The following is a 20,344-nucleotide window of genomic DNA, read 5'->3' as shown; positions in this document are numbered from 1 at the left end:
CTAAATGAGTTATTATAATGTTCCTCAGCAATATTGTGATGATGCTTTGATTATTTTCTGTAAATATCTGTTAGATGTAAATGTGCTGAGCGTAATCACAAAATGTTCTTGTGTCCACATACATAGAATCAGATAAACAGATTAAAACAGAAAAAAAAAATCAACCTATAAGTTACCTTCTTACCTGACAGTCTAGAGTTCAGTGGATAAGATAAAACAAGATACTGCATGACTGATACACTCGGTGTTACTCTTGAATACTGAAATGTCATTAGACCATTTTTGGTACTAGGTGCATGTTTGGCTTGTTCTGGTAATAATGCATAGGGAGTTAATACTCACACAGGACACTCACATCAAGGTTTTAAGCATTTATTTCAACAATTTTGTGGTGCAGTTCTAGAACAAATCTGACACAGATGCTACTGTCCCCGACGTAGCCTGAAAGATGTAATCAGACTAAATGAGCCCCCAGAGGTTTATATGAACTGTCTTCAGTGAGTTTGGTCGTGGACATAATTGGAACATGTGACTATAAAATTCTATGCTTGCCTGATCTACTGCAAGGTTATATTTGTGTTAAAGCTCAAATAAGGATTTAGGAGGAGTTAGAAAGTAATCTAAAAACAATATGTCAGTCAGGCTATGATTTGTATAGCTTTATTTATTTTGTGTATATTAATTTGACATTTATTTAATCAGACAAGTCACTAAGAGCCACCTGTTTTCTTACAATGGTGGCCTGACAAAAAGCAAAAGATTTGTTATACAAAATGTACAGACAACAATATAACAGCAGAAGGAAGAACAACATGAAATACAAAATAGATCAAAGCATAAAGGCTTGTAAAGAAAAAAGGAAACAGTGAGGGAATTCAGTCCTTCAGCCATCACTTCACACATTTTACTGTTACCGTTATTTGTAAAATTTGAAATGTTGACATCATGTCTTCTTTAATAAATTGAGTGTAAAGGTGGAAATAGGTTGAAACAGTGTGTTCCACAACCACAGAACCACAACTTTGATTTAATGCTGAATTTACATGAAGGCACCAATGATTTAGAATTTGTTGTAGCCATTTCACAACAGCTCCTGAAGTCAGACAATTTGTTAGAGGAACTTAGTGATTGTGGTTAGTATGGTTGGATCAGTTGAAAAAGACAGTGTGTTCACAGATAGCTAACATTGGCAGCTTAACAGTCATTTACGTGACAGTGAAGAACATGGAGATTGGAGAGTAATCTCTTCTTATTCTTCTCCTACTCCTGGGAGTAGTTCACACCTGTACTTATATTTGTCCACTTGATACTTACAACAAGTAACAAGTGACACATCTGATCATTCTGATCAGTTTAATTCATCCTCCATGTATAAGTAACAGGAAGTACCGTGTAACAAACAGGGCAAATAACCTGCCATGTTTGATTTCATTACCCACAATGAAGTTTGATACAGTTTCAGTTGGATGCTGTGCTAGTAAGTAGTTCATCCTTGGTATGTCTATTTATTGGGCAACAGGGGGATGAGGGCTCCTTCGTCAGCTGGGGCTCCTCAGCTTGTCCCTGTGTGGAGAAGGTCCAGGGTTCATCACTGCTGCCTGTCAGAGTGGAGAGGAAGATCACCTTACTGGCCCGTAACCTGCACCTCTATCAGGTACACACACACACACACACACACACACACACACACACACACACACACACACACACACACACACACACACACACACACACACACATCTTCAACACATGTCTCTGTGCCTGGCTGATGATCTCCTCACCTAACACATGTCCTTGTGTGTTCAGGACACTGAGCTGGACTATGAGTGTGTATTGGTCATTGAAGGGCAGACAGTGGTGGTGGACGCCTACGTGGAGACCGATGACACCAATCCATCAAACTTTGACATCACCTGTCAGCTGCACCAGGTCTGAAATTGGGCACTACAGACATAAATATAACAGGAGCACTGTGTGGAACTCAGATCCAGTAAATGTCATTGATGATAAGCTGATGTTATTTTAGGCAGGATTCAACTGTTTCTGCTTTTTTAATGAGGCCATTGCTGTTTGTCCAGTATACATATTCCTCTCCTGTGGAGGAATACAACGCCATGGTGTATGTGAAGAGGAGGGACACCTTCCATGTGGACAGCTCTCCTGATCTGTATGGTGAGGAGCTAGATTGCATTGTTACATGCTAGATTTCATTATTCTCATGCTGCTTTCTTCCTCTCAACATGTGACTGTTATCCTCTGAGAATCAGACATTGACTGATGCTGTCATGTTTGTGCTCTATCCTCAGTAACTCTGTACAACTGCTCTGTGGGTCGCTCTGACTGTAGCCGCTGTCATACAGCTGACCGCAAGTATGGCTGCGTGTGGTGTGGTGGTGCTCACGCCAGCTGCTTGTACTCAGACACCTGTCGTGAACCCGTACAGGAGACGTGCCCCGCCCCTGTCATTCACTCTGTGAGTTCTGACTTTTTACCTCTTCACTTACATCTTTACTGTGGGAGCGACGGTGCTCTTTCTTCACCATACATTTTTAGCACTTTATTGCAGATTTATCGGGAATAAGAATGCTATGATACCTCATGTATCTAGAAAACTCCTTTCTAAATGAAGCATTTCCTGACTTCCCTCAGATTGAGCCTCTCTCTGGCCTGTTGGAAGGCGGCACAATGGTGACCATCTCAGGCTCCAACCTGGGCCAGAAGGCTGAAGACATCCTCAACTCTGTGATGGTAGCCAGGGTTCCCTGCGTGGTCATTCCCCTCCTCTATGAGGTCTCCTCCAGGTACTGACAATCCTTTATTTCAATCTTTTATGGCAGTTTGATAAAATCCTTCATGGATTAAGCACATTTCTCAACAATATACACTACAAAAGCATATGGGTCCTTGAAAAAACATTTTATCAGCTTAATTAAACAGTGCCAGGGTGAATGTCTGACAGCTACCCTAAGTGGAATGATGTCTGTCTTCCAGAATTGTGTGCAGGACCAAAGCCAGTGGAGGAGAGAAAGAGGGCCACGTGTCTGTTGAAGTGAGTGGAGGCGAGTTTGGCCTGTCCAGCCAGACATTCAGCTATCAGGTACACCAGATTCTATTTAAACATCCACTGTGTAGAATTTATGGGTTCTTTTGTCAGAAATAGAAGATAATATTTATAATGATGTTTTCATTAAGAATGGTATTTTCATGACACTAGAATTATCCTTTTATATCTACAGGAGGAGAAGGTCCTCTTCTACACATGTTTTTACTGTAGCCCACAACAGACAAACTAACACTGGCTCCAGAGAGTTTCAACATTTACAGCGGCCACTGTAGGGGAGGGTGAGGCGATGGGTGTTCAAATAGCCAAAGCACAAAGCAAAAATAACTTCAGTATTTCAGCAACACTCTTCCAAATGTGTCAGCTGGTTAATGATCAGTTTCTCTTTGAGTTTGAGAGTCCGATCCAGTTCTAACCATCACCTTCCTCCAACCTCCCTGTCAGGACCCATTTGTGATGGGGGTGACTCCTGAAAGGGGGCCTAAAGCCGGAGGAACATCCTTGACAATTACTGGCCGAAACCTGCTGACAGGACGTCCCTCTGACCTCACCATCACTGTGGGAGGGGTGCCCTGTAACATGTAAGACTCTCTCTCTCTCTCTCTCTCTCTCTCTCAATTCAGTGTGTGTTCCTCAAATATCTCTGCAGATCAGGATCAGACTGATCTGAGAGTTTCAGCATGGCTGCTGCTTGGTTCAAGGGTGTGCAACGTCGCATTTGTTTGGACTACAATGATACCATTAATAATCGATTTCATAAATGCTTTACCAATTCTGCTAGCATTGTCAACCGTAGCCACCATAGTCACGTGTGCACCAGAGCCAATCACTGCAGAGCTCGTCCAAACCCACGACACACCTTAAGAAACAAGTGGATTTATACCTGCAGCGGTGCAAGCTGGACCAAGATTTTGCCGGCTGTTCGGTCCCGTTCTGTGCATCTAAACTGACTGTTGTAGATTAATGAGACTAAATAAGTCAACACCAAGTCTGTTCTGGTCTGAGGAAATCTGGATACACAAGGACAACAAATAGGAATAGTGTGGATGTTCATGTGTAGCTAGATGCTAGCCCACGCCCCACCTTCTGAGCTGATGAATGCGCCAGCACGTCCAAAACTGGACTTATGGTAAATAATGTCCGCTAGTGCTGGGCGGTATACCGTTCACGCCGAATACTGGTGTATATTTTTGTCATGTTATGAATTTTTAATATACCACCAAATGAATTTGATTACAAAACATACAAAACACTACGCTGCGCCGCGTAACACTGTTTCAGCCCAGACCCTTTTCAGTGCGCTTCTAAACAGGCACGGTGTGACTGCGAGGCGTGGTGAGAGTAAACTGTAGTCCTCTGGTGTTATGTTACGGTAAAGATGGAGAGGATAGCAGTTCTTGACTTCATCCGCAGATGTCAAGATGTGCAACTGGAAAGCTGCTGAGATGTGGGAGAGACTCACGTCTCCTTGGTCTCTGTAGCTGTCAGCTTGTTGTAGCAGCAAGCTACTAACGGTCGCTACTTTCAAATTAAAAGCCCCCCGCTAGGAACCCAGTTCTAAACGCCAATGGGGTGCAGTGTAAAGCTCTTTTGAGGACAAATTCAACCTGCTTCCCTTCCTGTTGCTTGAGGCAGCTAACATGAGGCGGTCCGCTGCACGCTTCCTTTAATAGCGGAGGTTTAACATCGGCATGTGTTTGACTGAGGAGGTGAGAATATGGGCAATGGGTCTATAATTAAGTAAATCTATCAAGTGTTGCCACATTTCTTCCAATGCATATGTTGTACGTCACTGTTCACGCCCAACTTCCTGCTTCATGTCACATCACATGTTTATGCCTACCCCAGTGGAGGCTTTTTGGGAAAGAAGGAATATTAAACCTCCCTTTTAGATAGACAGGGCAGCAGAGTGCAGCCTTTACTTTGCAGGGAATGTGCCGCATTTTCTATCTAAAAGGGGCTAGTAATTACTCTCTAAAGCAGTAGAAAATACTGTCATATTCTGTGAAATCGAAAAATACAATGGTTTACATTTTTGGTCATACCGCCCAGCACTAATGTCTGCCACGCTTTTTTGCGAACATTGCCGTCACGTTAGCTGTGCGTTTGGTGCAGGAAGAAATGGTAAAAACGGGCTTTTGTCACGGAAGTGTCCGCAAGCAGCAAGTGCTTGCAGGCAAGAAAACACGTTCCTATTGGTGGAAAAAGGCACCACACCAACCAATTACAAAATTATATGGCAAACCGCAGTAGCAGCGACGTGATAGAGACAGCAAGATTTGTGACATATAGCGTGTTTGGAGTGTATAGTTAGTATGTTATATAGTGTTTAGTGTAGTGTGTTTAGTGTGTAGTGTCGTTTTTTTGTGTTGTGAGTCAAAACAAGGAGGAGATGCTGAATGTGGGACAGGCAGGAATGAGCTGAGGAGCCCTGAGCCTGAGGCATTGCCTGCATTTAAATGGAAATAGTTACATATAACTTTGTAAATTTCAAACACTTACGCACAAATTTAGCAAACAACAATTTGTATTTGCATTATAACTAATGCAGTTGGTTCATTAAACATATCTGTGGTTTTCACAGTAAAAAATCTAACTTTTTCCTACTCTGATTTTAGGTTTTTGTGATTTTAGGTCCATTGTATTAATACAGTCTGTCAAAATGAAAAAAATAACTGTACAGTCACACGTGTGAGGTTGTGCTGAAAGTAATGACACCAAGCAAGGCAAGGTACATAGTTTTTAAGGTGAAAAAAAAGGCAAAATCAAAAAATAAAAATGAAAAAACTGCCAATTTAATTCAATTTTTCCCTTCCAGTATGTGATATAGATTTCTTTTGTTGGTTGATAATGTAGTTTGGTCTGATTGGCTTGGTGTTGTGGTCCCGAGGCTGTTGGGGCCATGTTAGGTTGTCTGGACAGAGCCCCCGGACCAGCTGGCTGAGGGGACTCTTCTCTGGCTTCAGCTCTTGGCAGGGCTTTGTGGTGGTATATCTGGGGGTCTCTAGATTTTAGGTGCTTGTAAAATGTAATTGCTCTTTTTTGTATTTTTAATATGAAGGGGAGTTAGCTGAGTTCTGCTCTACATGTGTTGTTTGCTGTCTTCCTCTGGATGTGCATGATGTTCTAACAGAACTCTTTGTGGAAAGATTCTATTACTGTTTTGTCCCATTTGTCAGATTCACGATTTAATTTTGGTCCCCAAATTTCACTGCCATAGAGAATTATCGGTTCTAATACAAATTGAAACAATTTTAGCCAGATTTTAATTGGAATGTCCAGTTTAATATTTCTTCTGCTTGCATAGAAAACTCTCCTTTCTGTCTCTCAGATCTTTCACAGCCAAGTTGAAGCTTCCTGTGGAGCTTATGTTGAGGCCAAGCTATGTGTTTTTTGTACAGTATGTTGTAATTTAGTGGTATCCAAATAGAAATTGTGCGTGTTTCCTGTTTTTTGGACTACTTCTAGAAGACCATAATTTGGGTCCTCTTTGGGTTAACTGTCAGGGCCCAGGTCTGACAGTATTTATACAGGAGGTTGAGGTGCTGCTGTAGGCCTTCTTTTGTTGGTGACCTCAACACCAAGTCATCTGCGTACAGGAGACCCTTAATTTCTGTGTCATTCAGGTCGAAGCCAGGTGGCGTGGATTGATCTAATTGACACGCAAATTCATTAATGTATAAATTGAAGAGGATTGGACTAAGATTGCATCCCTGCCTCACCCCGTGACCTTGGGAAAAGAAGGCTGTTTGTTTGTCTCCTATTTTAACTGCACATTTACTATTTGTGTACATAGATTTAATTACAAACCCCAATTCCAGTGAAGTTGTGACTTCGTGTAAAATGTAATTAAAAACAGAATACAATGATTTGCAATCCTTTTCAACTTGTATCCAATTGAATATGCTTCAAAGACAAGCAATTTAATGTTCAAACTGATGAACTTCTTTGTTTTGTTCAAATATTCACTCATTTTAAATATGATGCCTGCAAAACATTCCAAAATAGCTGGGACAGCGGAAACAAAAGACTGGGAAAGTTTAGGAAAATTAGGAAAAATTTATTAAAAATCACCCGTTTGGAACATTCCACAGGTGAACAGGTTAATTGGATACAGCTGAGTGCCGTGATTGGGTATAAAAGGAGCATCCCCGAAAGGCGCAGTTGTTCTCAAGCAAGGATGGTGGAGGTTCACCACTTTGTGAACAACAGCGTGAGCAAATAGTCTTGCAGTTTAAGAACAACATTTCTAAACATACAATTGCAAGAAATTTAGTGATTTCATCATCTACAGTCAATAACATCATCAAAAGGTTCAGAGAATCTGGAGAAATCTCTGCGTGCAAGTAGCAAGGCTGAAAACCTACATTGAATGCCTGTGACCTTCAATCCCTCAAGCAGCACTGCATTAAAAACCGACATCATTCTGTCGAGGATATTACCACAAGCCCTATATCAACAACATCCAGAAATGTCGCTGGATTCTCTGGGCCCAAGCTCATCTGAGATGGACTGATGCAAAGTGGAAAAGCGTGCTGTGGTCTGACATGTCCACATTTCAGATTTTTGGAAATCATGGACGTCGTGTCCTCCAGGCTAAAGAGGAAAAGGACCATCCTGATTGTTATCAGTGCAAAGTTCAAAAGCCAGCATCTGTGATGGTATTGGGGTGTGTTAGTGCCCGTGGCATTGGTAACTTGCACATCTGTGAAGGCACCATAAATGCTGACAGGTTTTGGAGCAACATATGCTGCCATCCAAGCAACGTCTTTTTCAGGGATGTCCCTGTTTATTTCAGCAAGACAATGCCAAGCCACAGTCTGTCACGTGTTACAACAGCGTGGCTTTGTAGTAGAAGAGTGCAGCTACTATACTGGCCTGCCTGCGGTCCAGACCTGTCTCCTAATGAGTGAATATTTGCTAAAAAACAATACATTTTTATCAGTTTGAACATACAAATCATTGTATTTTGTTTTTATTTACATTTTATACAATGTCCCAACTTCATTGGAATTGGGGTTTGTACATCATATGTTTTTCCCCCAATGCCACTGTTCAGTAGTCGGTAGAAAAGGCCCTCATGCCAGATGGAATCAAAGGCCTTTGTGAAATCAACAGAACATGCACAGGCCTTCCCTTTCTTCTTGTCTAATTCTTTCTCAATCAGGGTGTGGAGGGTATAGATGTGGTTTGTTGTGCAAAAATTTGGTAAGAATCCAATTTGGCATTTGTTCAAAACATTTTGGTCATTTATAAAACTGATAAGTCTTATATTCATGTTCATGTTGCAGAAGGTTTTTCCCAGGTTACTATTTACACAGATTCCACAGTAATTATTAGGGTCATATTTATCTCCATTTTTATACAGTGGCGTTATTAAACCTTTATTCCATCTGTCAGGAAAAGTGCCAACTGCTAGAATTATATTAAAAAGTTTGAGTATTGCCAATTTTAATTTATGGTCAGAATATCTGATCATTTCAGGATGCTGTCGACTCCACAGGCCTTTTTAGCTTTCAGGGATTGGATGCTTTCTGTCAGTTCTTGCTCTGTTATTTAAGCATCTAGAGGGTTTTGGTTGTCTTTAATTACTAATTCTAAAGTTTTGGTTTGGTCACTGTTCTTTGAAATATTGCTGTATAATTCAGTAAAATAATTCATCCAGATGCATCCATTTTTGTATTGCCAATTGATCTTTTTGTGTTTTGTGTAGAGTGTTCCACTTCTGCCAGAACTGGTTTGATTCTAAAGATTCTTCTATTTCAGACAGTTGCATTCTGGTGTGTTGGTCTTTCTTTGCGCTTAGTGTGCACTTGTATTGTTTTAAGGTGTCACAGCAATGAAGGCATATATGTTGGTTATTTGGGTCTATATTTTTGATTTGATAACTTTGTAAAAGTTTTCCTTATATTTTTGCAATCATTGTCATTTGTTATTGTGTATTTGTTTTGGTTATTGATTAGAGGTTTTCAAGTTTGATAACATTGCCAATTTATCAAAAATTGTGTTAATTTTGTCCACAGCAATGTTTACACCATCATTATTATGGGGAAATATTTCAGAAAGAAATAAATTGATTGTGTATTGGATTTTGGCATTTCAAATGCCTTTTGGTAGGCCTCATAGTTACTGTGTGCCCTCCTTAGACAGACCGTGATCTTGCTGTGGTCCGAGAGGGGTGTGAGTGGGTTGACTGAAAGTTCTGGGAGACATTGGGCCCAGGGCAGGGGGTGCTCTGGCTGGGTTGTGGGGGGCTGTGTTGACTTGGTTGTGTGGGTGTGTTGATGATGCTGGTGATACTGCAGGGGCTGGGGTGTCCTGGGTGTCCTTGCTGGTGGTCTGGGCTGGTGTTTTGTAGGAGTTATGGGAGGTCTAGAAGGTCTGGGAGATCTGGGAGGTCTAGCAGGTCTAGGTGGGGTCTGTGCTAGCTGACTGCTCCTCTGGGAGGTGGTGAGGTTCCTGCTGAAGGTGACGTCCCTCAGGCTCTTGGCCAGGATGGGGACTGCTTCTCTGTACAGGTGTACGTGGTCACATAGGTAGTCCGGACCCAGTATCGGGTGGTGAGCAAGGAACACATTGGGTTTTAGGGCACGGTCTCTGGCGACGCTGGCATTCACCCTGTGTATGGTGTTGGGGTGGAAGTCTGTTCTTGGCAGGAGGGTGGAGATGATGATTTTGCTGGTTGGGAAAGTGGTGGAGTCTTTTTTCAGTCATTCTCCTGAGTGAGTCTGCCACTGTCTCCTGTTGGGACCTTAGGTCGTTGGTGCCTGTGTGGAGGATAATGTGGTTGGGTGATCCTAGCTCAGCCACAGTCAAGAGCTCCAGGGCTTTCTGGGTGTTAGGGCAACTCTACTACTACTACTCTCAACTCTATGTCTCAGGAAAAGTGTCTTTTCATCTAGGAACTTCCCATTGGAATCCAGGAGCAGGATAATGTTAGCCCTTCTGCCTCTGTGTGTCTGTGCAGTCTCAGTGTAGAGTGGAGTTGAATCTACTGGTGCTGGGCTGGGAGCATGGCTGTGGCTGGAGGCCGGAGCTGGTTGAGTGAGATGGGGTGAGGCTATGTGGAGGCTGAGCAGATGCAGGTCTGGTTCTGAGGGGTGACTGTAGGTAGAGACCATTGTGTTTTCAGACTCTCCTGTAGACTGAGCAGAGTTCTGTCCCTCTCCAGCAGCTCCTCTCTCAATGCTGCTATCTCTGCCTCACAGCTGTCTCTGTCGCTTCTCAGCTGCTTCACCTCCTCACTGAGGTAGACCAGCTGTCTGCTATGACTGGCTCTGTCCTGCTGAAACACCCTCAGCCAAGTGTTAAGTACGTCCTCCTGTTCTCTCCTGAAGATGGTCAGGGTATTCTGGAAGGAGGGAGAGTTACTGAGCTCACTGAGCTGTACCAGTTCCATTTCCATCTGGGAGAACTGTTCCCTCATGATGTTCAGAGCCTCTGGGTGCCCCAGGAGGGGAGGGTCAGTGTCAGCATCTGCAGGCTCTCTGTCAGGCGTGGGGAGAGAAGAGGTGGAGGTTTTGCTTCCATGGGTTGGTGGGGTATTTATAAGACCCTCCTTCTCTTTTTGAGCCCTGAGTTTCATGGCGGGGAAGTCATCCTCAAACTTTGCCAGGTGTCCTTGAACCATGGCAGTTCCATTTTTAAACAGGTTGACTGACATGATAGTGTTGTCCGGGTCATTTTCCTCCAATACACTTATCCTCCATCCATTGCAGATTATTGTCTTTACTGAGGAGTAGTGGGAGCTGATGACATCCAGCCAGACATAAGCTTCATCAGTGCAGAAGATTAAATTACACGCCCTCCCATCTTTATACATGTTGAGAAAGAGTGTTTCTGGTCTTTCCCGGAGAACTTGTTGTTTATATTTGCCCCTTGCAGTTTTGCTTTTTACAGCTGGGGGATATTCTATTGTCTCAGAGCAGGTAGACATCATGATACAGCAGTTAAAACTCTGAGCTCTGTGAGTTTTGAGTTTTGAGTTCCATTTCTACTGCTGCCAAGGATGCCGCTGATGCTGTTGCTAGGCAATCATTCAACTGTTATTTAGCTAGTGTAAGCTAGTTAGCTGTTAGCTTTAATATTTCAGTTGGGATTTTATTTGTAATTTAAAGTGTTAAAACTTACTGTCAGTGTCCAGTAGTTTTCACTTAGTCTTCTTCTTTATTTAGTTGAGTCCTCCTCTGTCTTCTTCTTTTCTTTTCTTCCAGCTGTTTTTCCTCTTTCTCTTCTCTGCTGTTCTGTTGACTTCTGTATTCAAGTTCCATACTATTTTTCAGTGTTTATCTTATTTCTGAACAGAGAACAGTAATATTGTTCAGGAGCTATTCTTAAGCATGACTGCTCAGGTAGTTACCTTAGTAACCTCCCTCATACACACACACACACTAGAGGTAAGATCGGGCCTAAAAAATCCAGCCCGACCCGACCCAGGCCCGCAGGCATTAAAGCCCGACCCAGCCCCAGCCCGACCAATTAACTTGATTTGCAGGCCCGAGCCCGAAGCAAACCCGAAATTTCAATTTATCCCATAGTATTTTACGTTCACGAAATGTCCGCAAAGCCGTGCGCAAAGCGTGCTCTTGCTCTGCGCCTCCTGTTTAGTAGTAGTTATATAGCAATTACCTTACAGCGCCGCCTTCTCTGTTTTATCCAAATTATTTATTTACAACAAGTATTCCTTAGTTTAGTATCCACACATCGTTTTAGTATACATTTTTATAAACATATATTTATTTTTAAAAAAGTCGGCGAGAGAGAAGCCCGACCCGACCCGAACGTAATGATTGACATTTTAGGCCCGACCCGACCCGAATTTCGGGCCGGGTCGGGCTCGGGCTCGGGCTCGGGCTAAAGATCTTACCTCTAACACACACACACACACACACAGATAAATGTACATTAAGTATCTCATAATTTATGAACAAGTGTGTCCTGTGTGCCTTCTCCTCCTCACCTCAGTGTGTCAGAGGTGCAGACGTCCAGTGTTCAGTGTGTGACAGGCAGCAGCAATAAGACAGGAGATCACCAACTCACCCTGCATTACGGCAGCAGCCAGCGCCACCTCCACTCTTCAGCTTACTACTTCACCCACAACCCCAACATCAGCCACGCCACACCAGCAAAGAGCTTCTTAGAGTGAGTCTCACCCTCATTTCTCATCTTCAATTAAAAAGTTGATATGTGGTCCATACTGAAGTACATGAAATGTAACTTTTCTGTCTTTTTAGTGGTGGCCGGCGGATCTATGTGTCAGGCCACAACCTGGATGTGGTGCAGGAGCCCCACATGGTGGTGACTGTCACTCCCTACGATTCAGTCCGGCAGAATAAAAGGAGGAAGCGAAGACTGAAAAAGAGAAGGAGTGGAGAGCAGGGGGAGGACATGGAGGAGACTGTGGAGAGGCCAGCGAGGATGGTTCCTGACCCTGTCTGTCCTGAAGGCCCTGTTTGCTCTGTCAAACAGGTTAGTTTGTGTTGTGTCTGTGTTAGTTTATTTCTAAATTTCCTTTACTAAATATCTTTTCTACACCCTCATCTTATAGTTCACGGAGCGCTGTGAGGTGAACTCCTCTACTCTGATCCTGTGTCGCTCTCCTATGGTGGACTCCTCCATCTGGGGGTCAAAGGTCACTGTGGAGTTTCTGCTGGACAACCTGCGCTTTGACTTCAGCCGCCTGAACACCCAGACCTTCAGCTATGAACCTAACCCTGTCCTGCGGCCCCTAAACCAGCAGGATCCCCAAAAGGCCTACCGCTACAACCCTGGCAGCTTCATCCAGCTGGAGGTTAGAGGAGAGGATGTGAGGGGGTGCTTTTCATTATGATGGCATGTCTCCTTGATCCTTCATTCAAATTGCTTCCTCGCATCCTGGCTCCTTCCAGAGCTTGCATGGCACCAGTATTTTTTTCTCTCCTGGTGCTAATGGGGAGCTTTGCCAATATGTTGGGGTGCTAAGAAAATTGGTGATTTTCATGACTTAAGTTATTTTATAAAGAGAATCTCTTTTTTCAGTAAAAGCAGCTAAGATACACAGCACCAGCATGTTCGTTATAAAAGTAGTTTTAACTGAATTTGGCCAAAGAATATTCAACAAAGCCTAATACAAGCGACCATAAGGCAATAGCAAAAATGTTTCACCTGCAAACATGAGAGATTCAGAACCAGACTTTACTGAGAATGTCTTTGATCATAGCGAAAGCATCTAAACCATCAGCTGGCATCTAAACCATCAGCTGGCGTGAAATGGACAAATTCTTCCACAACTTTATCACTTCATCATTTTCCATTTTACTCAGGTCCTTACTCTCATCTACCATTTCTTGTTTTTTCCCGCTCATCATGGAGATGTTGCTGCTTTTTACCCCCTAAGGGGTTGCAGGGCTTACTGGGGCCAAATCCAGTTCACTCGATGGGTGAAGGCCAGGGTACACCTGGATGAGTCGCCAGCTCATCACAGGAGGGCACTGAGGGCAGTGGCACTGTATCTTGTTCAAGGATACTTTGACATGTAGCTCAGTCCTGCCCCAGGGGAGCCAGGATTTGAACAGGCGACCTTCTGATCACTAGTCCACCAGCTCTATCCACTGAGCTACAGCCCCCCCAAAGCAAATATTTCAGCATTTCACATCTTATCTGATTCCATGATGTCCAGTATTTCATTCTGTATATAATGACGTGTGTACTTCGCATTTCTTGGATTATCTGATATTTTCTGTGCAACTGTTTTGTCAAATTTGCCGATAATCTGTAAAAGTTCAAGGAAGTTTCCCTGGTTGACAACCATGTCATTCTCTGTCTCTTGTCTCTGTGAAAGTCCTTGGTACACAGTGAAACGCAATGACTCCACAACTGCTCTCATATACTCTCTATTCTCTCTGACTATTTTTGCATGTCCATCACTCAGACCATTACATATTGTTGAGCCAGACTCATCCTGAATAGTCCACTCATTCCACGCTGCCGTAGCAGCGTATGTTATGTTCCACACTAGCATTGTGTGTCTTGAATGAACTTGTCACCTTCTTCCAGTTCTTGTAGCCATTGTGGGTAAATGCCGCCTTCTCACCATGGTTTCCTGGACCTTGAAAGTGGCGTCATGCAAAGCAGAAAACACAGTCCTTTGAAATAGAATATTCCAGCCATTTGTAATCCTCGTACCATCTACGATTATAGTAGCAATCCTGCCATCTAACTTTCGTGGCCGGATAACGCAGAAGAAGAGGCAGATCACAAAACAATCCATTGCAACGGACTGTAAGCTAGCTAGCCTTAGCCTAACATGCGAGGTTTTTTTTGTACCTTAACATGAGGCCATACAAAGGAGCGCAATCCCACTCAGCGATAGCTGCTCAACTGAACACATCAGCCAAACACAAAATAGGAAAGAGGAAAAGGAACAGCAGTCAGGCCATGCACCGCTGTTCCTCATGCACCTACAACACAAAACAAATACTGTTCACCAACAAACATATAGCAAGCAAGCAGTGCGACATACAAGCTATACAACATCCATCTTGTAATATTCAAATACAAACTACAATGCAAGCAACACATACGACTGTCACAGCATGCACACACTGATCTGCCCGACACTCGTCGGCTCGCTTCCCCCTGCAACTGTTTTAGTGTCAACAAAACAGCATTTACATATGCACACACACACACATACACACACAACATGCCTAGTGAACAGTGGACACTCTTTTTATTCATAGTGATAAACATACCTCCTGGAGCGGCTCCTAACAGAGTCGGCAGTGCCCTCACAATCCTCCTCACCAGCCTGCAGCAAATTAGCTGGTGAGGACTCCAGACAGACGGCTGCCTATCTGCCTGATTAGGGCATCCTTAAATCTGCCTGTCCTAATTTATAACCACACCTTCCTCTGGCGGCTACATTTTTTTTTAATATAAAATAAAATGCTTGAGGGGCTTAACTGGGGCTACACATATTTTTGACAGGGCTATAGCACCCCCTAGCCCTGGTGTAGCACCCTCCCTGTTCCAGAGAGATGTGTGATGGGGGTGTGGAGAACGATACACCTGTGTTTGATCCCCAGAAGCCTCCTCTCTTTTTTTGGTTTTCAAGGTGCATTCAAGGGACTTACAGATTGTCAATGACGCCCCAGGGGGAACAACTTCCAGATCACTGGAGGAAAGAGACTAGGAGGTATAGAGCTGTGTAAGGAAAAGCTCTGGAATAAGTTATTTTACTAAGTGAAGCACTGATGGCATTCGCAGTTTGTCAGGAAACAAGATGCCAGAACAGAGAAGACTCGTGACATTGCTGAGTGGGATTTGTTTGCTCTTAGCAATGGCGGTACAGCCACCAGCTGATGTAGTAGAGCGAAGTGCTCATGCTGGGGCGTGTGGTCTGACTAGTGTTTGGAGGTGGACTGGTGAAGTTCGGTTGACTGCCTTGATTACACCCAGGTTCCTCGACAGTGACTGACAGGTCCACGTTAGGGCAGTCTTTTCCTGGGATGAAGAGGAGTTCAGTTTTACTAAGCTGTGGAGCTTGAGGTGATGCGCAGCGGTCCAAGCAGAGATGTCTGCCAGATATTCTGAGATGCGCGTTGCCACGCAGGTATTGGCGGATGGGGGAAAAGAGAGGAACAGTTGGGTGCCATCTGCATAACAATGGTAAGAGAATCCATGCGATGTGATTGCAAAGCCTGGGGATTTTGCGCATACTGAAAACAGAAGCTGTCCTAATACACAGCCTTGATGGACGCCAGTTTCCAGAAAGCAGGGATGGATAAGGGAGCCATTGGATGTGACCTGAAAGGTACGATTTGTCAGGTACGATGTTAAAGTGAAACTCTCACCAAAATGCAACCTAGACTTTTATTGTGAATGTACCCAAGTTAAACCTTTGTGTAATCTCTATTTTTAAAACAGAAGTCTCGACACAACATGAAACTTTGCTGGTAGTATCACCAGGGTCTCTCACATGAACACCAGCACTGACAACATTGATTGTGTACACAGAGTTACTAAAAAGAAAGTTTTTGAACAACTCACCTTAGCAGATGCTTGTTCCGCTCGCCGCCGTCCTGCCAGTGGAGAAGTGTTGATCTCTGAATGTGACGTAACCTGGAGGACAGTTAAGGTGGAACTACTGTCTTCCAGCAACAACTATCCACGTGAGATCTCATGTGACTTTTCCGGCTTTTGATTTTATTATTGTTTTGTATATGAGGCTCCTTTTTCAACTTAAAGGTCAATATTGTTTTTCACTAACGACAAAACAACAAATTATCTGCATTTATATGGAACTAAGCTTTAGGAGCGTTCCACCTTAACTGTCCTCCAGGTTACGTCACATTCGATACTTCTCCACTGGCAGGACGGCATCTAGTGGAACAAGCTACTGCTAACATGAGTTGTTCAAAGACTTTATTTTCAGTAAACTCTGTGTACACAAACAATGTTGTCAGTGCTGGTGTTCATGTGTAGAGACCCTGGTGATGCTACCAGCAAAGTTTCATGTTGTGTCCAGACTTCTTACTGTTTTAAAAATAGAGATTTTGATGCCATTATAAAAGTGCCCGTAGCACTCCCATTGAAAATGAATTTAACCAGAAAACGAAAATACGGTGAATCTTAAAAGTGCCTCTTTCATCATAATAATGCTTTTACACAAAGGTTTGACTCGGGTACATTCACAAAAAAAGCCTAGGTTGCATTTTGGTGAGAGTATCACTTTAAACAGGTTAAAGCATAGTCAGCAGTGCCAAGTTCAGCCAGAGTGGAGAGGAGGATTTGGTGGTTGACTGTGAAATGCAGAAGATAAGTCGAGGTGAATGCAGACTGATGAATGATATGAGGTGCTGGCAGCACAGAGTCACTCAGTCACTGTGAGGAGGGCCGTCTCAGTGAAGTGAGAAGTCCTAAAACCTGACTGATTACTGTCAAGGACATCCTTTGGGAAAGACAGGAGGACAGTTGGGTGTACACTGCATATTCCAGGGTTTAAGAGAGGAATGGAAGAAGAGATACAGGTCTCTAGTTTCGCATGTCAGCTGAGTCTAGGGTGGGATTCTCTAGGAGGGGCTTTACTGTAGCTGTGTTGAAAGGAGCTGGAATAAGGCCTGAAGTGAGGGAGTGTTCGAACCTGATTTTATGTCAATCAATCCCATCAGTGTTCGGACCTTTCACTAATTGTTGGATTTTGGTAAAATTAGATACAGATGTGCATTACCTTGAATTCAGTACTGGTCTTTGGTGGCCCACTGCCCCAGCCTCGGTTGTTAGCAGTGCTATTTGTCATTATGGTAGAAGAACAGAACAGTAACATGAAACACACTTAAACAGGCTAATACAGTTATTATAATAAAACTACATGTTTAGCCATTGTTAAAGAATTACAAAAACTGCACTCTTAAACCAAACAAGGTTAAAAAGATACACATTTTTATTATCAAAGAACTTTAAGTTAAAAGTACCATCTCCATGTGTTCTCAGGGGGAAAACCTGGACCTGGCCATCACGAAGGATGAGGTGGTAGTGTTGGTGGGTGAGGGTGTGTGTGCTGTTAAGACCCTGACGGCAAACCATTTGTACTGTGAGCCGCCACCTCAGCAGCCCGCCCCGGTATCCAACGGCAGGAAACAAGAGGGTTCCGACAGTCTGCCTGAATTCACTGTGAGTCAGCCACACTATAGCCTTCATACCACAGAATAACTTCACTGTTTACCGTATGTGACTGGACTGTTTGAGTACCTGACAAGGAAACTGAGTAAGGAGTGTGTGTCTGTGTTTCAGGTCCAAATGGGCAACCTGAACTTCTCCCTTGGTAAGGTTCAATACGACAATCTCAGCCTGTCCACCTTCCCCCTGGAGGCTCAGATTGGAGTTGGGGTCGGGGCGTCTATTGTGGCCCTCATCGTCCTCATTATCGTGCTCATTTACAGGTCAGTGGGTGGACTCAGACACAGGCTTCAACACTAGTAGCACTATAGAGCAATGTTTTGACAATACTGAGAACTGAATAGGGCTTGGTAATTCACATCAGGACATGAACTTCATTAGGTAGATGTGCAATTCAATATTTCTATCTCTGATCTGAAGAAGCCTAATGACTTTGATATAGCTAGTCATGCAGATCGTATCTTTCCACAGAATTGACAATGATGTCATCTAAATGAAATGCTGTCAGGTTACCTCAAAGGCTGCAGCAGCATGTTGTTATGCACACAGAATACACTTTTTTGAGACCGTTATGATACATAAAATCTTTAACATTTGAATAAAACATAAAGAAGTGAGCCGGTTTGAACTAAGATTCCTCTTATGTCAGATCAGTCGTAAAAACATTGTTTTGCTCTCACAGTGTGTGGCAGAAGAGGTTAAAAATATAGTGAGAGTCCCAACTTTATGTGCTGTCAGAATATGTATTTGTGGATTTGCTGTGAGAAGAAAGGGCGAGTTCCCCTCTTACTACATTAGTTAATTAAGGCTTTAAAGGCACAACAAGTTTCAGAATCCATCAGTGAGTGAGAGGTCAGAAAAACTCCTCTTCCTTCTTATTTTCCAACTCCCCATAGTTCTCCTGTAGTTACACCATCCCTCTCTCACTCCAGATGGCAATAATGGCATGAGCATGCGTCTCTTTCTGTAAAGGTTGGGTCATGTCTGAATAAACCTTAGACACTAATATGTGAACAAGAAAAGGCCATTACGTACTGATGGAGGAAGCCACTAATGTTGCACATCCCAGGTCTGAGAAGGGCTCAACATTAGCACAAGTAGATAGGAGTCATGGACCCATCAGTTAGCTGAACAGCATAAGCTACAGGTCACACTAGTCTGAGTCGGCAAAGAGGTCTGTAATAGCAAAAACCTATCAATGTACTGAACTGATTAAGGCTGCATTTTATTGTTTAATTGCCACAGACCCCCCGCACCTTTAGCCTGGCAACATTAAAAAGTTCAGTCCACACCAAAAGCCATAACTAAAATGACAGCTACACTTATCTGGCAACACTTCTGAAACTTCAGTTGTGGTTTGGCTGTCAGTCTGTTCCTCCAGTCACCAGTAGTTACTGTTCTTGGTGTGGATGACGTCCAGTAAAAGTCAAGACGGGGTTAAGCACTAGCACATTGAGACCTGCAGGATCAGGATAGTCCCCTTTAGGTGTTACCAAATTAGGCAGTAGCCCCATTCACACTGCCTTTTGGATGCGGGAATCCTGCACCAATTCTCCGCCTCTGCCTCAGTGTGAATGTCTCGGAGGTGGCGAGGGGTGAAAGTTTGCTCCGGCACTGATCAGCCTCTGGAGGTAGTATCAGAGGCAAAGTATTGGCAAACTGAATCAATGTGAATGGAGAAGCCGGCTGCGTGTATTGAGGGTGTATCGGTCTCATGTGCATCCAGTGTACTGATGGCAATTATGTAATTATGAAATTTAGTTCGAAAAATGTAACTTGGTCACTTTCCAGGATGTTTGGTGGGTCAGGATCTCAACCACAACACATTATAACAGCACCCATATGATTAGAAACTGTCCGCAGGTTTAGACTGACAGGGTGATACCTTGAAAACACACAGACGTCATCATCATGAAGTGTACCATCACGCCTCTTTAGGAGCCGTAGCCACGGCTGCTTGGCTCTGAGCGGACAGCCAGCAGCAGAGAATTGGCGAACCATCACTGTGGTGATAATGTGGCTTCTATGTGTGAATGGGGCTTGTGTTTTCATTTTCTGACCCAGCATGACCCCAGGATGAACCCTGATCCTCACTGGTGGGGGGTTGTTGGGTCAAATTACTTGAGTCAACCCTTTCACTGTTTCTTTGGATTTCTACTAATCCAGTGTGAAACTGGTATTACTTCTCCTCTCTCCTCTACCCCTGCCTGACCTTCTGTCTTTGTCCTTGTTGGTGTCCATCAGGAGAAAGAGTAAGCAGGCTCTGAGAGACTATAAGAAGGTCCAGATCCAACTGGAGAACTTGGAAACCAGCGTGAGAGACCGCTGCAAGAAAGAGTTCACAGGTAGGAGTGTGAAGAGTAAGAGAGAGCAGGAAAGAGAAACTACTTTGAATGTAATACTGTATATGGGGAAAGCAAGGGGTGTCATGGTGTCTATTCTGAACTAAACATTTATAAAATGAACCTTCAGTTTCAGTCATCAGAATCAAAAGGGGGGTTGGCGGTATTTCCCAGTATATTTCTTTCTCTCCAGCTTGCCTATTTAACACTTTAAAGACGATAAAGCTGTCTTACTGATGGCCTTCAGCTGCACACAGATGACCAATTGACTAGAGTGATGGAT

The 20,344-nt window shown here is 43.5% G+C and overlaps 1 protein-coding gene across 2 annotated transcripts in view; it reads left to right on the top strand.

Moving 5' to 3' along the window:
- Window positions 1-20,344, top strand: part of plxnb1b (plexin b1b) — a 147,602-nt gene that overhangs the window by 115,434 nt on the left and 11,824 nt on the right. For both annotated transcript variants that reach the window (XM_037100900.1, XM_037100901.1), the window contains 13 exons: window positions 1,520-1,654; window positions 1,807-1,929; window positions 2,079-2,172; window positions 2,307-2,473; window positions 2,650-2,801; window positions 2,992-3,097; window positions 3,506-3,642; window positions 12,026-12,202; window positions 12,295-12,529; window positions 12,609-12,851; window positions 17,534-17,713; window positions 17,834-17,982; window positions 19,964-20,064. In XM_037100900.1, coding sequence (XP_036956795.1) covers window positions 1,520-1,654; window positions 1,807-1,929; window positions 2,079-2,172; window positions 2,307-2,473; window positions 2,650-2,801; window positions 2,992-3,097; window positions 3,506-3,642; window positions 12,026-12,202; window positions 12,295-12,529; window positions 12,609-12,851; window positions 17,534-17,713; window positions 17,834-17,982; window positions 19,964-20,064 — 1,999 coding nt within the window. The remainder of the gene's footprint in view (window positions 1-1,519; window positions 1,655-1,806; window positions 1,930-2,078; window positions 2,173-2,306; window positions 2,474-2,649; window positions 2,802-2,991; window positions 3,098-3,505; window positions 3,643-12,025; window positions 12,203-12,294; window positions 12,530-12,608; window positions 12,852-17,533; window positions 17,714-17,833; window positions 17,983-19,963; window positions 20,065-20,344) is intronic.

This window comes from Acanthopagrus latus, chromosome 6, assembly GCF_904848185.1.
Source record: "Acanthopagrus latus isolate v.2019 chromosome 6, fAcaLat1.1, whole genome shotgun sequence".
In the NCBI taxonomy this organism is placed as follows: domain Eukaryota; kingdom Metazoa; phylum Chordata; class Actinopteri; order Spariformes; family Sparidae; genus Acanthopagrus; species Acanthopagrus latus.
This window is presented reverse-complemented; position numbering and strand designations above follow the sequence as displayed.